The sequence below is a fragment of the Pseudophryne corroboree genome, chromosome 11, assembly GCF_028390025.1.
Source record: "Pseudophryne corroboree isolate aPseCor3 chromosome 11, aPseCor3.hap2, whole genome shotgun sequence".
Classification (NCBI taxonomy): Eukaryota; Metazoa; Chordata; class Amphibia; order Anura; family Myobatrachidae; genus Pseudophryne; species Pseudophryne corroboree.
Window position 1 is genome coordinate 279,808,030 of NC_086454.1, and position 21,546 is coordinate 279,829,575.

Sequence of the window (21,546 nt, forward strand, 5' to 3'; positions counted from 1 at the left end):
AACGATCGCTTAGCCGTAGGCGAGACGCTCAAGCGTCACGTTCGCTCACGGCCCAGTGATCACAGGACAGCACGTTATTGGCTATGACTAGAGTAATGATTCGCTATGGCGTAGCGGATGCTCGAGACCACGAGGAGATCACCAGCGGCGCAGACGCTCACAACGCTATACCTTTATGTCTAAACCTTTTCTCAATGAAATACACAGAATACCTTAATGTGAATACAGGGTGTAAGTGCAACCTTGTGTAACCTGACTAACTACAAAGCTGCTTGAGCGTCACCGACGCTCAAGTGAACACTTAAAACTATAGGAAATACACAGATACTGGTTTAGGGTCCAAAGCCTATTAACTGTATTATATCTAATATACTTGTAAAAGAGAATAACAGTACAAATGATACACTACAATATAACAGATACTTCCTAACCAAAATACGATACTATCTAATACAATACAATACTAGTCTAGGGGAGATGTGAGAGAAAAGAGAAGGGAGAGAGTGAGAGAGAGAAATGGAGAGAGATGAGAGAAATTGGCTCACAGTAAGACAATGATTACGGAGAGAAAACTTACACACAAAGGGTATGATCGCATGCGCCTCGATATCCAGCTCCCGATTATCAGCAAGAAAACCGTTGATGAGAGAGTGAAGTTGGATATGGTCGGCCTGCCTATTTATGCCCCACACACAATGCAATCTCATAGTCCCTACAATCCCATTGTCCATTGGACGAAGGAATACGGCCCTGCATCATAACAAAAGGTCATAGGTTGATTCATACAGGTGGGCTGTGACGATTTCCAACAGCTCAGGTGGGTGGGAAACTGGGTTTCCCGCCGCATACCTGAGTATGAGTAAATAATAGAAATGGACATAAACTTCTTATGTCCATAACTATCCGCACGAGCGATTAATACGCTCCAAACCAACACCGGAATATTGTTAATTAAATACTCTTCCGATGGGTACCAAACACTGCTGTATGACTCCTGTTAGACCCTTCGTACAATACAAAGAGGGATTCCTCCGTTCAGGGACATTCTATATTAACCAAACTTTCAGAAACTATCAAAGGGATCATGATCTATAAACTACATTAATTATGAAAATGTGTAACGAATGAGTCGCACGCTACGACTACATACTCTTTACCGTAAATACGCATACCGAGTGCGAGCGAGTGCACACAGTAGCGGGTATGCGCCTTCACGGGAAAGCGCACGCATGCGCAGCGCGTACCAGAGTGAGGTGCAAATATGGCAATGTGTATAGAAACATTTTTCTGACTTTGACAACACTTACATCGGTTAAAAATGAATCACACAATATGAACTCATAGCCAAAAATGCCTATTGGGGAGACATTATTATTTGCACATATTTAAAAAAAATTGACATTAACTTGAGGCCAATTGTTTAATATATATGAAAGCACATACGTGGCCAGCCATGTCAGCATGTGATATTTATGGAATCAGAATTGACAGATAATTCCTATAATTTCCAACCTATGGAATTTATTATTGAATAGAATTAGTGTCAGCATTATGCCATTGTGCATATAGAGGAAGGGGGAAAAAGGCTACATAGCCTTAGCAGTAATAGATACCAAAACAGGTGGGGGCCAAAGTTGCCTACAATAAACCATGCCTTTTGAACAGACTTACTCATTTACAAAAATTATTTTGAGAATAATAATACTCCATCAATCTTCCACAGGGCTATTTAATGTTAACAAAAGCCATAGGTGGATCCAGGGGTAGGGAAGGGGGGGCACTCGGGCCCGTGCCCCCCCCCCCCACCCCCCCACCCTGTCGTTTCTGACTCTTTTTTTTTTCAAAAGGAGAACAGCAGCAGCACTACTTCTATTTCCGTCAGTAAGATTTGATAAAAGAGCCAGCAGGCACTAGGACCCGCCACGGCTCTAACAGCAAGTCCGAGTGGTAACCAATGCTCCAGCCTCCCCATGCTCACAACGCAACCTGCCTCCCCCACTGCTAGATGGCCAGAGTCCAGCCCAGGCGGGTTCAAATGCCAGCATCGATTAAGACTTTTACTTGTGACGGTGCAGAAGGCTTCATTAGCCCTCACTGCACCGCACAGTTTCCCAGGGCTTCCTCCTCCACTTCCTTTACCACCATGCTAGGTGTAGTCACACTCTACCTCAGCTGTGAGAAGGCGGCCCATGTGATTGTGACAGGGCTGTCCTGAAGATGTCTTATGCTGCTTATTGGAGATCCAGCTGGCTGCTTCGGCTAATCAAAGATGGAGGGTTTGTGTCCTGCAGTCTGAGTCTCACTGTAGTGCCCAAAATAAGGTATGCTGCACCTGCCGCCACCAACTAAAAACGTTAATTATTATATTGTGCTGGGGTGCCTTCCAGGCTTCCATAACTAATGGAACAGGTGACCAACATTTCAAGGCCCAATCAGCCTTTTCATCAGGGTGAAACATTGAAAATAAACCAGGATGCGCTCCTACAGCCAATCTTTACCTGATGGCGTATTCTGTGAGGCCACGCTGCCCATGATATCACACCCCTTATCTGGAAGCAAACATGCCTTAGGTGCCTGTAAATATAACTATTACCGTTACCCTATTATGGTGCCCCCCTTTCATTTTCTTCTGGATCCGCCCCTGACAAAAGCACATACCTGATCAGTTTCAAAAATCGGCATGTGATACTCAGGGAGTCAGATTCAATAGATGGACTTTATGGTATTGTACCTGAGAGATTTATTATTAAGTAAAATGTAGTATCATTATCTTATATTAATACAAACATATTCTCACATATGCTTAGTGGCTTTAGAGGGAAATCTTCTCCACAACGTGGCTCAAATATAGAGACTACAATTATCAGAATAATAAAGTTTAAGATATGTGCAACCAATGGTCAAAAAATAAACAAATTGGATCAAAATGAATATAGGCCCTCATTCCGAGTTGTTCGCTCGGTATTTTTCATCGCATCGCAGTGAAAATCCGCTTAGTACGCATGCGCAATGTTCGCACTGCGACTGCGCCAAGTAACTTTACTATGAAGAAAGTATTTTTACTCACGGCTTTTTCTTCGCTCCGGCGATCGTAATGTGATTGACAGGAAATGGGTGTTACTGGGCGGAAACACGGCGTTTCAGGGGCGTGTGGCTGAAAACGCTACCGTTTCCGGAAAAAACGCAGGAGTGGCCGGGGAAACGGTGGGAGTGCCTGGGCGAACGCTGGGTGTGTTTGTGACGTCAACCAGGAACGACAAGCACTGAAATGATCGCACAGGCAGAGTAAGTCTGGAGCTACTCTGAAACTGCTAAGTAGTTAGTAATCGCAATATTGCGAATACATCGGTCGCAATTTTAAGAAGCTAAGATTCACTCCCAGTAGGCGTCGGCTTAGCGTGTGTAACTCTGCTAAATTCGCCTTGCGACCGATCAACTCGGAATGAGGGCCATAATGCGTTTACACAATTCACAGTGCAAATTAGACAGATGGTGCTAAAATCAGATAAAGTGAGACAAAGTGCATACATAAAAAATGCAGCCAAAGAAAGCTTACCACAAATATCCTGTGCTGTGTGTCCTAGTATCACAAGGGTACCGTCTAGTTTACCTTTGTGGAGAGGACCTTTCCCATAACCCCCTGGGTCCATGTCACAATCTATTTGGAATAGAAAAGTGTGGCGAGCGAAGCGAGACACCGTCCCCGAAGCGTGGCGAGCAAAGCGAAGTAAGGGCACTGCCCTACCTTATATTGTGTTGGAAGGAGTGACATCACTTCCTCCCTATTACCATAAGTGCATAACAAATGTAAAGAATTGCTTTATAATATGGAATTAATTAAACCAAATATGCACTAGTATAAAAGAGTCTATATGAATTAAAGAAGTGTTGGAGCTAAATCTGCTACAATCAAGTGTAAAGGGTATATATTTTTTTTAATTAATGAAACGCCCCATAATGCATTGGGGCTACCCATAATGTTACGGTGCAGGAATTCCTATTGTGAGTGACAGGGCCAGTAGGCTTATCAGTGCAGGGCAAGGGCGGGATACAGGTTGAGTATCCCTTATCCAAAATGCTTGGGACCAGAAGTATTTTGGATATTGGATTTTTCCGTATTTTGGAATAATTGCATCCCATAATGAGATATCATGGCGATGGGACCTAAGTCTAAGCACAGAATGCATTTATGTTTTATATACACCTTATACACACAACCTGAAGGTAATTTTAGCCAATATTTTATATAACTTTGTGCATTAAACAAAGTGTGTGTACATTCACCAATTCATTTATATTTCATGTATACCTTACGCACACAGCCTGAAGGTCATTAATACAATATTATTAATAACTTTGTGTATGAAACAAAGTTTGTGTACATGGAGCCATCAGAAAACAAAGATTTCACTATCTCACTCTCACTCCAAAAATTCCGTATTTCGGAATATTCCGTATTTCAGAATATTTGGATATGGGATACTCAACCTGTATAAACGGGAAAAAAATAAAGGACCCACTTCCTACTAAACAGCGCTTATAAGCCCCACTTGGCAGATCCGGCCTTCGAGTCGCAGTCACGTGACCTCTCGTCATGTTCAAATTGTAAAGCGCAACGGAATTTGCTGCGCTATATAAGAAACTGTTAATAAATAAATACATAAATGTGAGCCGATATAATGGGTCACACGGCGGGGAGCAGAGGCGTCTGTTGCCATGGCACTGGACCCAAAACTAAGTGCGTTCCAGCGCAATGATACTTTGCATTCCACATGGCCATTGCCCCGCGGTCACGCGATATCTCATCAAGTGACCCCAAAATGATGGGACGTGCGGTGGGGAGCAGAGGCATCAGTTGCCAAGGCGCTGGACCTAAGCTGGAGCTAAGTGCGTTTCAGCACCATGACACTTTGCCTTCCACACGATGCTGCGGTCCCATGATAGTATATCATATACTAATAATGCCACCAATAGAGAGATTTAGAAACCTAGATCTAAATCTCAAAAAGCTGTTTTAAAGGTAGTTGGTCCACCCCTCAAAAAGGAATAAAAATATAGTGATTATATCTGTGTAAGGAGATGTAAATACATGGAATATAAGCAAAAACACTATTTTAACGGATGGGTTTAAATGAATTTTCCCCTTTAAAACAAGGCAAGAAACAGAATCACAAACATAAATGTAAATATAAAAAAATTATCACAAAATATATCATAATAATAAATTAAGTTAAACTAGTGTATTAATACGTTAACACACATATCTGATATTTAACCCAAACTTGACAATGGATCGATATACTTAATCATTACAGAAACAAATAGTGGCAACCACAAATTTTTTAATTCGCAGGGTTTTTGGAAATCTGCTACCACTACCTATAAATAACATTACCAAGAAAATGAGGGAGGATAACTATAAAAGCATGGATAGACCTGACTAATTGCTAATGGGATAGCACATATAACACCAGTTAAAGAAAAGCTACCATATCAATGCTCTCGTTAAGCCCCCTCAGAATAAGCGTATTTAGCGTATATATCCAAAATGATTCCCTTTTGGCTAGAAAGGCACACCCTCCATCCCCCCCCGGTTCTCATCACTGTGGGGGGCGTGTCCAGCTTTCTCCGAGATGCTAGGCTGCCCCTAGGCTCCCTCTGGCACTGAGAATAGATGACGTGCACATGCGCACCTCATCAATTTTACTCCACTTCTGCTGCTCTGTGCGCTCCCCCCAACTCTCCCCCTGCCGTGGGTGGGACAGCAGGACAGTCCCAGGAAAATGGGACTGTCCCACTGACAGTTGGGAGGTATGTCATTTGTAAGACTCACCAACCACGTTGAGATCTTCCCTTCTGGCGAGTCCCTACACAGTATATATGTAAAATATATATTCTTTTACATATATACTATCACACCTGAGGGTTGAGGCTGACCTGGGGAAGCCTCAGGCGTAGGAACTGACGTGTATGTGAACCTGGGTGGCAGTATGGGATTCCTGGATATGCAGGGTACCCTTAGCACAGACGCCCGAAGGCGTGACTAAGACGACAAAGGTATAAAAGTCAAGTTCTTTTATTGTGCACACAGTTCAATAATCACAACGGCAGTTTGGTAAATGAATCAATGCTCAGCAATTAGAATTCACAGTGTAATTATAGCAGCACAGTTCCGCAGATACGGTAGTAACAAGTATGCCGTTTGGAGTAGTACGATATCAATATGGCACAGTCTTAGAAGACACTGAGATGGTATTGTCCACAGATGTTAACAGCTAACCACTGTACTGACGAGATGAACTGATACTGACCAGAGGATGACACACTGGAAGCAGGGCCGTCTTAACAGCAGTGTAGGCCCCTGGGCACAGCAATGCACTGGGGCCCCTAGCCACCTATCAGTGGTAGGGGAGGGGGGTGCTATCGGCAGCATCTTTGATGTTCCACGGGGGGTAGGGCGGTTCTATCTTTCGCTCAGCATGTAGGACCTGGAGAAATAATTTCTGCTATTTACTTCTTTATTGCACAAATGGGGCGGGAAGGAGAACACTAAACTGTAAAAGGGGACATTGTGCTGAATGAAGGGGCCCTGGTACATGACTTCCAGGGCGGTAGGGGGTGTTTAATACACAGGGGAGGGGTGGAGAGTGGAGTGGGCTTAATATGCATCATTTTCCAGGGGTCAGGGCAGCTTGCATTACTGCAGATATCTCCAATTCCTGGAAATAGATTTCTTAGCTTTAATGGGATAAAAAAAACTAAAGAGTCCCACCTTTCAGGAATTACTGGGGACCTGGGGATCAGACTTCAGGAGCCAAGCAATCCACCAACAAAAATATAAAACTGCATATTAGGCGTGTGGAGCTGGAGCAGGGACCATCTGCTTGAAGGCTGATATCTCTGGATCTGGGCATAGTAGAGACAAGCTGTCAGTGTCCACTGAAAGGGGAGAGTCCCAGCTTTTGGAGTATATCCTCAGAAAAACTCTAATGCTGCTTTCACATCGCAAAACCTGCTTTTGAAACGGTTCTTTAAATGGTTCTTAAAACGGGTCTGAGCAGTTAAACCCCCTTCACATCGCATGTTGTAACCAGTATATTACCATTTCATTACCGTTTTGGTACCTTTCACACTGAACCCGTTTCACCCATACAAAACAGTGGTTGTCATTTTAAATGTTTATTTCCTGCTTCTGCCTGGTGAGATCACACATGGAGACAGCCTATCACCTTCTGGGGCTTGCAAATACCGTTTCAGATAGAGATGAGCGGATTCGGTTTTACTCGGTTTTACTCGGTTCTCAAAACCGAATCTTATTGGCTATCCAAAACACGTGACATCCGTGAGCCAATAAGATTCGGTTTTGAGAACCGAGTAAAACCGAGTAAAACCGAATCCGCTCATCTCTAGTTTCAGACCCTTTCACACTGCACAATGAAACGGGTCTAAAACGGGTAGGACCCTGCTTTTTTACTGTTTCAAAATACCGGTATTTTGAAAACGGTAAATTGAAGATGACCCTTTCACATCGCAGCTCGAACCGTTTAGGAAGCCAGTAAAAACGGCAAATTACCGGGTACAAGCTGCGGTGTGAAAGGGGTATAAGTCAGACAGAACCCGAGATATCTAGCTGGAAAGAACAATTAACAGGGTTGGATGGGGACCACTGCTTTGAAGTCGGATATCTCTGGTTCCCCAGGGCCGATTTTCAAAAATCTGGTACCCCTGGAAAGAGGGGACCCTCAGCTATCAGCCTAGGGCCCTTTTACTCCTGGGGCCCTTGGGCAAGAGCCCATTGAGCCCATATGAAAAGACGGCCCTGACTGGAAGCTGCAGTCGATAGCAGAGCACCGAGGTAGGCTGAGAGCTGGAGGACTGCCGAGGATGCTGGGTGAACTGGCACAGATGGTGATTACAGTGGAACTCACCGATGGTGACAGAGTTCGATGCTGAGACACCAATGATGACAGAGTTCAATGTTGTGGCACCGATGGTGATCTGAAGACGATGTGGGAACACCGCTGGTGACTGGAAATGGTGACGGAATACTACTGAAAACTGGAGATGGTGAAGGAACACTGCTGGTAACTGGAGTCAATGTGGAAACACAGCTGGAGTCAGGCAGTATCGCAGGATGGAAATTGGTGCAGGTCTATTTAAGTGGAGCAAGGTCACAGAAGCTGGAATACCTGGAGACAGCAAAAAGGAACAACCACAGAATGTAGAGACATCCAACACTGGGTTAAACAACCATAGCACTGACAACAGAAAACTCTGGTTCAGGATACTTATACCTGCTGGGAAGCAGGGATTGGCTGAGCAATCAGAGAGGATTCTGTGTACAGCGGATTGGCTGTGGAGAGTCATGTGATTAACCCAAGCATGACTGTACCCATATTTGGCTCTGGAGGGAAATGTCTGTTTTAAGACAGCATGTGGAAGCTTGTAGTAATGGCGGCGGCGGTAGAGGCCGCGGAGAGCAGGAGACGTTATCCGCTAGGACAGGAGGGACATGCTGAATAGCTGTCATGTCAGCGTCGGCAGGGTCACTGAGGAGAGACCGTGAAGATGCCGTGCAGCACGCTGCATGCAGACAACGCAGATGGAATCCAGGCTTGGAGCACAGGGACAGTCTCAGAAGGCACTTGGATGGTAAGTAAGTGTGTTTCGTTACCCAGATCGTGACATATACTTTTAAATATATATTTTTGTTTCTTCAGCCTGGTAGTAAAAAATGGTGTGGGGCATGTCAGAATGTATTCCTCACTGTAATCTTCAGAATTACAGTCATGTTTTGTATTCCTTCCCCTTTAATCATATTGTATAGTATACTGTGCAAAGAGGAAAGCAAAAACTGAACAGGGCATACAGTATTATGTGTTTGAAACAAAATGACTTCTGATGAAAGATAAATCTCTCTTTTGTGTTCCAGCACAGACCACCAAGTGCTCATCAACTGCACTGCTCACATCTTAAGAAGGCTATGTCAGGATGGAGATGCTGCTAAATAGCATCCTAAGACACGGTGACACATTCTTATGAACCAGATAGATAAGAGAATGCACAAAAGCTGTCTGAGAGTGCATTGCTCTGATATCAAGACAAAGGTTAAAAGCATTGTAAAATCCCAGGGAGAATGTTCCATTCCAGCCCCCGCACTGACGTGGGGTAACCTGTTGCAAATAAAACACTTAAAACTTAAATGATCATATGGTAACAGTCAATGAAATCTATGTTACAGGCTATGTTTAAGATATAAGTTTACTGTACATTTTAAAATAATTCAAAACTTTCTGTATATGACAAGTGTAATGTAAATAGATTATCTCCTTCTAGAGCTTGTTGTAAAATGTAATGTCAGCAACGGGACAGGTTATTATTAGAGATGCGTGGGCCTGGTTTTACTATAACTGAGTCAGTCTGAACGTTCTGGATCTGAGGGAATCCAAGCGCCAGCTCGGGTTTTCCCACCTTGCTCAGATTCCAATATGAGGCAAAACATAATCTTCCCAGCATCGGATCTCACGTGTTATATTTCACACCAGACCACTGGAGGTGTTTGTTGGATGTCAGGCATTCAATCCACATATATAGTAAGAGGGCACATGGGGTTATTCAGGTTTGTTAGCAAACCAAATAAGCACACTAATGGGCAAAACCGTGTTGCACTGCAGGTGGGGTAGATGTTACATGTGCAGAGAGATTTGGGTTTGGGTGGATAATTTTGTTTCTATACTTGCTAAATACTGGCTACTCTATTTTCACACTGCAAGTTAGATTTCAGTTTGAACACACCCCACCCAATTCTAAATCTCTGTACACATGTTACATCTATTCCACCTGCAGTGCAGCATGGTTTAGCCCATTAGTGTGCTTTTTTTGTTTGCTAACCAACCTGAATATGGCCCACTTTTTGATGACTAGTGGCACCCACATGTCCCTTACTGTCTTTCAGTGTTAATACTGGCCGAACTAGTAGGCAGTTAACAAAACATTTTTTTTTTATAGTGGAAGAAGTTACAGTAAGTGTGTCACTGCACACTCGTATACTCTTTTTTTGTCACTGCCCACAGTGCAGCTGTAGTCCAGAGCTTCTTATACAGGGCAGCATTAATCCTTTATTGGTGCACAGTGCACGCTGGTGTCTCCAGAAGTTTTTGCTGAAGTTGTAATTTGTAAAAAAAAAACTTTTTGTGCAACATGTGCATTCCATAAAGATCATTAGATGCCGTGCCACTACATTAATAAATATAAGCACTGAGTTTACAGTGGAAATTTGTAATTTGTGGAGAGAAAAAAAAAAAGATGGGTGGGTTTGTACAACTTATGCTTTCAATAAAGCCCAGTATGTGCCGTGCCCCACTGTGTTCACTTAAAAATAAGCACTGATTTCAATATGGATCACGATTACTTGATGGAAAGTAGGACAGAACTGCGCATGCGTATGCACCGCAATGAGCAGGTGCGTCGTATGGCTACAAAGCGGATCATTGCTGGGCGATGGATTTAACGAAGAATCCATTCGCTCAGCCGATTGCAAGGAGATTGACAGGAAGAAGGTGTTTCTGGGTGTCAACTGACCGTTTTCTGGGAGTGTTTGGAAAAATGCAGGCGTGTCCAAGCGTTTGCAGGGCAGGTGTCTGATGTAAATTCCGGGACTGGACAGGCTGAAGTGATCGCAAGAGCTGAGTAAGTTCAGAGCTACACAGAAACTGTACAAAATGTTTTTACACAGCTCGGCTACACATGCAATTGCACACTTGTAAGGCTAAAATGCACTCCCCTTTGGGCGGCGACTATGCGTTTGCAGCGCTGCCAAAAAATTGCTAGAGAGCGATCAACTCGGAATGACCCCATAAGTACTAGTGCTGTGGCTGCTTCCAGTCGTGATAGTACTACAACATCTACCAAAGGGACAAAATGCTCTGCTCCCTGTGTTGAACAGGTTAATAGATAAGAAAGGTGTTTTACCACAGGTGATGACAATCATAAATTAAGAGAAAAGTCCAGGAGCATAGCATACTGTCCCTCCTGGAGAGGGTCATGTTGGGAGGTATGTATTCTTGCTATCTGTATCTGCTTCTCAAGAGAAGCAGAAAGTGAGCCCTTGTTTAGTTTACTTGTTGTGAATAAAGTTTGTTGGAAAAAAAAGGTCAGTGCTGCAGCTGCACATCAGAGGACAGACTAGGTTGAATCACACACACACACACACACACACACACACACACACACACACACAAACACACACACACACGGGCAGGGGATCAGGGGTAGATGCACTATAGTAGCACATAGTATGCCGCTATAGATCTTCCTGCTTCGCCTCGTTACCCCACTGCTTACCAGATCGAATCAGATCTCCCATGATTACCTTGACTCAGGAGGTTCGTCATTCACTGACCTGGTGGCTCCAGGACCAGCAATTGAGCAGGGCCCGTCTCTTCTTGATCCCCAACTGGGTCCTGCTGACGATGGATGCCAGTCTGCGGGGATGGGGTGTGGTGTTGGGGCAACACTCTTTCCAGAGTCGTTGGACCAAGAAGGAGTCCCTCCTCCCAATAAACATTCTGTAACTGCGGGCGGTGCTCAATGCGTTAACTCTCGCCCTGCCTCTGGTACAGAACAGGACTGTTCAAGTACGGTCAGACAATGCCACCACGGTGGCACACATCAACCATCAAGGTGGCACTCGAAGCCGCATGGCAATGTTGGAAGTGTCAAAAATCCTTCAATGGGCAGAACGCCATCTGCCAGCAATATCGGCAGTGTTCATTCCGGGGGTCCTAAACTGGGAAGCAGACTTCCTCAGCCGCCAGGACTTACACGCTGGAGAGTGGAGTTCTCATCCGGAAGTCTTTCAACTCCTAGTGGACACGTGGGGCCTACCAAATGTAGACCTGATGGCATCTCGACACAATCACAAAGTTCCGGTCTTTGGATCAAGGACCCGGGATCCTCAAGCAGCGTTCGTGGATGCACTAGCCACTCCATGGAACTTTCGGCTGCCATACGTGTTCCTTCCAGTGTCATTCCTGCCCAGGGTACTTCGGAAGTTCCAACAAGAAAGAAGAATACTACTTCTTGTCACTCCAGCGTGGCCCAGACGGCACTGGTTCTCAGACCTGCAGGGTCTATCGATAGAGCGTCCTCTTCTACTTCCTCAATGCCCAGACCTCCTCGTTCAGGGCCCTTGTGTCTATCCGGACCTGGCCAGTCTGTATTTGATGGCGTGGCTCTTGAAGCTTCACTCCTGAGGGCCAAGGGATTCTCTGAGGTGGTTATTCAAACTATGTTGAAGGCCCGCAAACCGGCTTCTGCACAGATTTATTAGAGGGTCTGGAACTCTTACTTCATATGGTGTGCTGCTAAGAACTATGATGCCTATTCGTTCAGAACTTCTAGGCTTTTGGCTTTTCTGAAACAAGGCCTAGATTTAGGCCTTCATCTGGCCTCCCTCAAGGTTCATATTTCTGCCTTGTCGGTGTAGTTTCAGAGAAAAATTGCATCTATTCCTGATATTCATACATTCACTCAGGGTGTGTTACGTATTCAGCCTCCCTATGTCCCTACTGTGGCTCCATGGGATCTGTCTGTTGTGCTGAAAGCCTTGCAAGACTCTCCATTTGAACCTCTTGAGTCAGTGGACCTTAAATGGCTCACAGTCAAGTTCCCATTTCTGCTAGAAGGGTGACCACCCTTTCTAATATTCCATCGTGACCGGGCAGATCTGAGAACTCGCCCAGGTTACTTACCTAAAGTTTTGTCATCTTTTCACCTTAACCAAGAGATTGTGGTTTCGGCCTTTATCTCTTCTGACTTGTCCCCCAAAGAACGGTCTTTGGATGTGATAAAGGCTCTCCGTATATATGTGGAGAGGTCTATCTCTATCAGGAGGTCAGATACCCTTTTTGTACTGTTTGGTTTCCACAAACGTGGCTGGCCTGCGAATAAGCAAACCTTGGCCAGATGGATTAAAATGGTGATTGCACAAGCTTATGTGCAGGCTGGACTCCCAGCTCCTGCTGCTATTAAAGCCCTTTCTACTTAGTCTGTTGGACCTTCTTGGGCGGCCCGCTGTGGCGCGTCCGCAGAACAATTGTGAAAAGCTGCTACATGGTCCTCTTTGAACACGTTCATTAGGTTCTATGCCTTTGATATTTACACCTCCCAGGATGTTTCCTTTGGATGCCGGGTTCTCTTACCCACTAAGGTGCATCCCCTCCCTTGAGGAACTGCTTTAGGACATCACCCGATGTTTTCCCTGTGGATCTGGCCACCTGCAGTGCACATGGGGGGTAATTCAGACCTGATAGTAGCAGCAAATTTGTTAGCAGTTGGGCAAAAACCATGGGGGTCATTCCGAGTTGATCGTAGCTGTGCTAAATTTAGCACAGCTACGATCAGGCACTCAGACATGTGGGGGGACGCACAGCACAGGGCTAGTCTGCCCCGCATGTCAGTGCCGCCCCCCCCCCCCCCCCCCCCGCGCAGAAGTGCAAAAGCATCGCACAGCGGCGATGCTTTTGCATTTCAGGAGTACCTCCCGGCCAGCGCAGCTCCAGCGGCTGCCTGGGAGAACCTCTCTCTGCCTGGGTCCGGCCACGCCTGCGTTGTCCAGACCGTGCGCCCCTAAACGGCGGCTTAACGCCGCCGTCCATCCCCCTTCCGCCCAGCGACCACCTCTGCCTGTCAATCAGGCAGAGGTGATCGCTAGGCAACGACATCAGGCATGCGCAGTTCTTACCCGATCGCACCACTGTGAACAAATGCAGCGTGCGATCAGGTCGGAATGACCCCCCATATGCACTGCAGGGGAGGCAGATATAACATTTGCAGAGATAGTTAGATTTGGGTGAGTTATTTTGTTTCTGTGCAGGGTAAATACTGGCTGCTTTAATTTAACACTGCAATTTAGATTTCAGTGAACACACCCCGCCCAAATCTATCTCTCTCTGCACATGTTATATCTGCCTCCCCTGCAGTGCACATGGTTTTGCCCAACTGCTAACAAAGTTCCTGCTGCGATCAACTCAGAATTACCCCCATAGTTTTGCCCATTTGCTAACAAATTTGCTGCTGCGATTAGATCTGAATTAGGCCCCATAGCCCTCCCATTAGCACTGTCATTTCACATGGTGACATTTCGGATGCTGACGTTGTGAACACATCGACATTTTGGTGATGTTGATATGGTGCCTGTTGACATGTTAAGCCATGTTGACATTCTAGTGTCAACATTACAGTGTTGACACTATGACTGTTGGAATGTGGAAATGTGAAAAACAGTGCAGACAGGGCCGGCCCGGGGTCACATTTTTTGGTAAGCAAATATTTACTTTGGCGCCCCATGGATTACTCATGGGAAAAGTCCAGCTGTAGTGATCCTTACATATTATGCCCACATATTTAGTGACCTTACACTATGCCCACAATTGCAGTGCCCCTTACACTATGCCTACAGTTGCAGTGCCCCTTACACTATGCTCACAGTTGCAGTGCCCTTTACACTATGCCCCCATTTGCAGTGGCCCTTATACTATGCCCCCAGTTGCAGTGCCCCTTACACTATGCCCACAATTGCAGTGCCCCTTACACTATGCCCACAGTTGCAGTGCCCCTTACACTATGCTCACAGTTGCAGTGCCCCTTTACACTATGCCCCCATTTGCAGTGCCCCTTACACTATGCGCCCAGTTGCAGTGCCCCTTACACTATGCCCACAGTTGCAGTGCCCCAGGATGAGGAGAAAAAGTCACATGGCTCCTTTGCAGCATTACAGCTGGCACAGGCATGAGCATCAGCCCAGTCACATAACTCACCCGCAGCTGCAGCTCTGACACAGGTACTCCATCTCCCCACTGGGAGCTACCAGAACATTATGATGCTTGGGATAGGCGACAGCTCAGTCCCTTTCTGTCCTCCTTTGACGCGCACAGCAGGAAGTGTCCGGTACCGCACTACAGTAAAGCATAGTTGCCTACCCTCCCTCATACTGCAGGAGACTCCCGGAAATAGCAGCAACCTCCCTGACTCCCTGAATGGTCCCGTAATCTCCCTGATTGCACCTTATCCCCATTAGGCAGCTGTTACATTCTTGGGGGCAAAGGGGGGGATTAATCAGAGATACATACATTCAAATGGGATCATCAGTGCCATTTCCCTGCATTAGTTATAAGGCACGATGATCCCTATGGCTACATGCATTTTAAATAAGGTTACTCATGGCCACTTACAGTATATGGAAACTTTTGTAATCACAATACACAAACAAATCCTTAAAAATATCAGTGTCTTTTCTTCCACAAGTAGATCTTACTAACTTTGGGGGTCAGTTACATTTGGATGTAAATCATATTTATGACACGCCTCTCAGATGTAGCAGTACACGTCTGCGCTGATAGGTGCTACTTTCAGAATCTCCCTGAAAGGCTTTTTCAAAAGTGGGCAAGTATGCAGTAAAGTGAAGTAACTACAAAGACACTACACTACAGCTCCCGGCAGCAAGGGCTGCTGGGAGATATAGTTTATTTGGCGTTTCTTCACTTTACTGTAGTGCGGTGCCGGACACTTCCTACTGTGCGCATCAGACGTCTCCGCTTGTGGTGGGCAGGAACTACCCTGGGGGGCAGACACTGACTGAAGCATGTCACTGGCGCAGCTGAGTCAGGGCGCCCTTCTCTATGTGGCGCCCTAATCAGCTGCGTAGCCAGCGTATGCCTAAAACCGTCCCTGAGTGCAGACTATAGTGCGGAGTCTGTTTAAGGTAGATGTTAACAGTATTTCTGAAGAAACAGGAAAGCTGTGAATTTGCTTTAACAATAAAAATGAAAGTAGGGGCAATGGAGCAGAAATGTTGAAGTGACTGGAACTAAACATAGTAAGTTTAATCAACGACATAGAAAGAAAGTAACACTGTGAGGTACCCAGCATATAATGGGGGCATATTTTCTAATTAAATTGATGGACAGGGGCAGACCTACTGTGAGACAAATGAACCTTAAGCTTCAGTGTCCGTAACCGCAGAGGGGCCCTGAAGCAACATTTTTTGTAATGAGTGAATTTTTCAACAAAATTAGTTGTGTTTTTTGAGTGTCAGTTATTAAAATAAAGCTATTATAGTGATAGAATCATCACTTGTTTCACTTGTGCATTTTAACACCAAAAAAAGCTGATTTTTATATACTGTGTGCAGGGCTGCCATCAGAAATTGTGGGGCCAGGGACTGCCAGAATAGGTAGGGACCCACACACCCCCTCAACTTCTGCTCCCGCTGCAGTCCCCAAAACTTACCATTCTGGGCACCAGTTGCTGCTCCCAATACATGGCCACAGAGTACCAGTTGGTGCCCCTAGGCAGGACCATGGTGGGCCAGGACCACAGCAACAGCAAAGGGAAGGAGTCCAGAGCAGGCAGCCATAGAAGGACAGCACCAGCATTATTTACACTAGATAATCGGAGCTCACGAACTGGCAGCCAATCAGGAGCTACCGCTGCAAACTCAAAGTGCCTCCAGTGCTGCCTCCTGTGGTAGCCTGTGATGTGCTGCGATCCACACCGCTGCCATGTGGGCTCCCTTTATGGTCAGGGCCCGGGACTGGAGTCCCGACAGGCCCCCCCCTGATGGCAGCGCTGACTGTATGGTTATACCTCATCATCAATAACACCATGACAACCAGGCTTCTAGTAGAGCATAGCTGCTATTACAGCTTGTTACAGTGGGAGCTGCTGGTAGTTGTAGTCTAGCTTTGTGATTTGCGCTCTGTAACAACCTGCAGAACTACTCTTTGTGACATTCCCAGGAATGATGGAGCCTGAAAGTGCCCATCCTAGGAAGGATGCTGGGAACAATGAAAGGTGAGAAGGAGCCCGGGACAAGGAGGTGTCTAATAAAGTAATTTTCCTGGCATTTGGAGGTGCGCGGTCCTTGCAAGGGCAGCAAACCCGTTGGACCTTGGTGGATGTTGCCCTATTGTTGCTGGTTGTGAAGGGTCACCTATAACAGTTAAAGCTTCAGGGCCCCAAAAATGTAGGCCTGCCACTGTTGATGAACTGGTGTGTTTTTCATTCCTCACTAATGTCTAAGGGCGTGTACACACGGTGAGATTTTTTCTTCAGATTCTGACTATATAGTCAAAATCGGAAGAAAAGTTAGTGCAGATCGCAAGGTGACAGTCACCTTGCGATCCCGATTCGATGCCGATGCGCGGTCAGCATCGAAAGAAAAGATAGACTGTGAAGGCAAGTCAATTTTGACTATCTCTATAGAAGAGATAGTCAAAATTGACACTTAGCCCAAATCGCACATAGCCAGTATCGCAAGCACATAATGAGTGTGCTTGCGATACTGACTATGTGCCGACCGGGCCCCTGTCGCATAGTGAGAATCGGGCATAAGCTGTGTCGTGTAACTTAAGTTGCTAGTGTATTTAATGTGTGTCCATTGATGTGTAAGGTTACATTTCAAGTACTGTACACATCATCAATAGACTATTTTCGTACTATTGAAAAATGTGCTTCCTTGTTACTTAAATGCATGTCCATAAAGATTTTCAATCATCCCGTCAAGCTAAGAGTGCCTAAGAGGTTGTGCTAAAAATAGTATAAATGGAACTTGCTGTAGTTTAAAATATACAATCATGTTTTGAAACTCCATACATGAAACATCTATTCATATACTGTATGTCACATCTCTTTGTACTGATTTAAATCTATAATATGATCTCAGCTTGGCATGCATGGGAAATGTAAGGATGAACTTTTTCAAAGTGAGTGTTGTGTTACTTATAGCAAAAGAAATTACATGAAAATGAAAATGTTCTGTTTCGCCAGTCAAATCCTTGATTAGTCATTGGCTAATTATTTTTTGCAGAAATATGTCCTTACTGCAACTTGCAGTTTTGGCTCATTTCTGATTAACCAGGGCTAGACAGTAATACAGTTCATCATACTGTAGATCAACATTTTTATATTTGTTTTGGGACACTTTATTCTAACCTTCATTCCATATGGACCTTTCCCATTTACCCGCAGAAATATATATGCAGGTTGAATACAGTGTTGGACTGGAACATGAAGGGCCCACCTGGAGAATGCAATGGCATGGACCCATGCCTAATGGGTGTGGCCAAACACCAAAGAGGATATGGGCAGCCACCACAGGGCATGTCCAACAATTAGAGGATACTATACTTAATTAGAGGATACTATAGTGCATGGTCTGGACCCCTTAGTTTAGTAAATCCTTAAATTCATGTAGTGTAATCTACCAGATTATACACCATAGTCCTGGGAATGTAGTATAATGTAACATATGTATGGTACATGATGGTGTCAATCCAACATATGAATGTAAGGTACATGTAAGGTACATGATAGTGATCATGTATATATTGACCACATTAATGCACTCTACATATGATAGGGGACTCCATACACACCAGCCAAAAAAATCTAAAAATCAATGAGTACTACATTACGTTTAGTAAAGGTCAAAATGATATACCATTGTTAAAAATAAAAGAAGGGAAATTCAATTAATACCACTTGGATCACTTAAATGTTGGTTACTTTTTTTTACAACTACTGTATATTCTTAGTTTGTAATGTGCTATATTTTTAAATGATATTTTCGGGCAAGAAACCATTAATTTTGATTGGCAGTAGGGTCAATTTTGGTGTAGATTGTAAGCAGGGCCTTCCTACCTTTATGTCTGTCTGTAATTACTCAGTTTTGCTCCATCGCTGTTGTTTCCAATTGTAAAGCGCAACGAAATATGCTGCGCTATATAAGAAATAGATATTAATAATAATAATAATAGTTTCTATAGAAACAAAAGTATCCATGTTTATCCATGTTCCTGCTCTACCAGATAACGGTCCCGCTATTAGAATGTGTAATTTGAGTACACAGCCTGATTTTAGAGGAAGGAGTGGGGCCCCAGACAGTCAAAATTTCTCTTGTACCCCTGTGGGCCAGTCTGACCTGGCTGCATAAATCTGTTTTATAGCTTAAAATGTCATAAGGTTTCCTGTAACTGAAGGGTTCTCTACAAGATCTGAGACAGAAGAGGCAGAAAAGGAGAAGAACAAGAAAGAGGGTAAAACCCACCTCTTTAAAAAAAAAAAAAAATAGCATTAAAACACGTTTAGGACCTCAGCCATGCTATGGAATCTTCCAGAAGTAGGAAATCTGTCGGCTAAAATTCACAACTAAAAACAAATACTGCAAGTCACAGAATGACAAAAAATGCTAAATTTAACATTTTGTTAATAGTTCGAACTTCAGTAAGCCAAGCAAAAAACTAAGATAAAAAAAATCAACACATTTGTTAGAAAATACCTACGAGTCACCAACAAAAATAAAAAAAAGTCAATTTTATTTCAAAGTTTGCTTCTTATATTGAAGCACATATTAAAGCAACAGTACGATGTTCATAAAATATAAGTGTGATGCCGTAACATGTCAGAATATTGATATTTTGTATGTATACTAAAATAAGAATTCTTAAAATTGTACAAATAGATACATTAAAAATGACATAGAAATAGGGTGCGATTCTGGCACATATTAGTTTAAGACGGGATTATAAGCAAAAAAGATTTACAAGAATCAGCAGTAACAAGTCTGATGCTCAATAGACATTATAATTGTACATTTTACTGTACATACATTATATGAGTTGAAGCTGGCTGAATATTATATTGGGATTTTTTTATTTATTTTTTATTTTTTATTTTCAAGTTTAAAAATGCACTACATATAAAGTGTCCATAGTTTAAGGCGACAATACAGCTCAAAACTGTTATCCTTTCTAATCTGTGGAAGCTTTGTTTGACATAGGGCTGGATGGTTATAGTACATATTGTAAAATATCCCCTTATCATCATCAAGTGTTTCCTGTTTTATTCTTCTTCGATATCGGCTGCAGTTACAAGTGGTTTTGTCCCAGATCACTGAATACTTTAACACAGGTTGTATGGTTTTCACAGTATCCATCACCACTGCAAAAGTTTTTGTTTTGGAAGGAATTCTATCTGTAAACCCATATAAGTCAGAGAAGCCGTTTATATTTCTTTCCTTTAAAAAAAATACCTGTTAATGTTTTCTCTGGGTTTTTGAGAACATTATATAGTTCTTAAGGCCAAGTTTAGTTTTTTATCGTTAAGAATCATCTTCGTAAGTGTCTTTGGAGCCATATAAGTCTGCTAGTTTCTTAAATCGAGGTCCCCAGTTTTGTAGATAATCGTAGTCCAGATCTGAATCTGTAGAGGCTGACTCTAAAGAGCTTAGAGACCCAGCCACGGAACCTCGTCCTTCATATCCGTAAATTTGAATGGAATCATAGGGAGGTGCAGTAGGGTCATTATCGGCTTCATGTATCCTTGTGTTAATGAAATCGTCAACATCTACACTGTTCGGAGCCGGTCTTATTCCAAGATCCCGTGGAGAGTATTGGTATTCAGGTTTAATATCTTTACGTGGAATAAACCCATTAATCCCATCAGGATTTTGTAAAGTGGCAATGTCAAAGGCTTCAGTGTCTTCCTCCCCTCCACCTTCATCATCATAAGTTATTATATTCTCACGGATATCCTCTTCTTCAAAGACAATCAAGGGTTCCTTCTTTTCTCGACGCAGTGCAACAAATAATACCACAATCACTGTAAGATAGAAGGAAAGAGAGAGTAAAAGACTTTTCTGTTGTACAATTTGAAAGATCTCAGCACAATACTAATCAATAAACCCTGTTTAATTTATTGATACATAAACTCTTTGGCTAAAATAAATAATTTATGGAAAAACATAACATAAATAAATTATATGGGCTACAGAAAACATGAAAACATACATAATATGCTATGCATCTAGCACATGCGCAGTGGAGCAGATGGCATGTAGATGTCTCCTGATGACAATTCCCTCCAGTTGCCAGCAATGCACATGGGGAAACTTTGGAGGAGAAGGACTTAAACCAGGCATTAGAGGAAGACAGATGTTGTAACAAGATGAGGCCTTGGGAGCTACTCACACCCCAGAACTTCTGCAGCACCCAGTGGAAGATGGAGCCAAATGTTAGTGTACCCTAAATTAGAGGTTATTGACTTTCAGTCCTCTATCTGTCCTGTTTGCTCCATGGTCTGTGGTGTGTTCTCCCCTACTGAAGTCATTGATCAGCAGTGCACTATATGATCACAAGGGTAGATGGATATCTGCTACAGAATTCTGACAGGACAGATATAGAAAGAAAAATGGGGGATCGAGAAAGGAAGGGAGCGACAAGAGAGAGAGGGCGAGACAGGGGAGGGAGAGAGAGATAGGAGTAGAAATAGATGGGAAAGGAGAGATAGAGGATAGGGAGGAATATGGTGGAGATAGGGAGGCAGATAGAGAGAAACAAAAAGAGATGGTGGGGGGGTGATAAGAGGATAGTGAGAGGGGAAGCCTACTTGCCCTAGCCACCCAAAATTTGAGGAGTCTCTTGGACCTTACAGGAGAGTAGGTACGTACATTATGTTGCTACTTCCTGACAGTCACTGCTAAATAAC

General features: G+C 43.9%; 1 protein-coding gene across 4 annotated transcripts in view; it reads right to left on the reverse strand.

The window, feature by feature from the left end:
• Nucleotides 1-19,359: 19,359 nt before the first annotated feature.
• The window catches only part of CDH11 (cadherin 11), a 260,594-nt gene continuing 258,407 nt past the window's right edge, over nucleotides 19,360-21,546 (reverse strand). For all 4 annotated transcript variants that reach the window (XM_063945399.1, XM_063945397.1, XM_063945400.1 and 1 more), the window contains exon 12: nucleotides 19,360-20,661. In XM_063945399.1, the coding sequence (XP_063801469.1) occupies nucleotides 20,162-20,661 (500 nt within the window). In that variant the 3' untranslated portion in view covers nucleotides 19,360-20,161. The remainder of the gene's footprint in view (nucleotides 20,662-21,546) is intronic.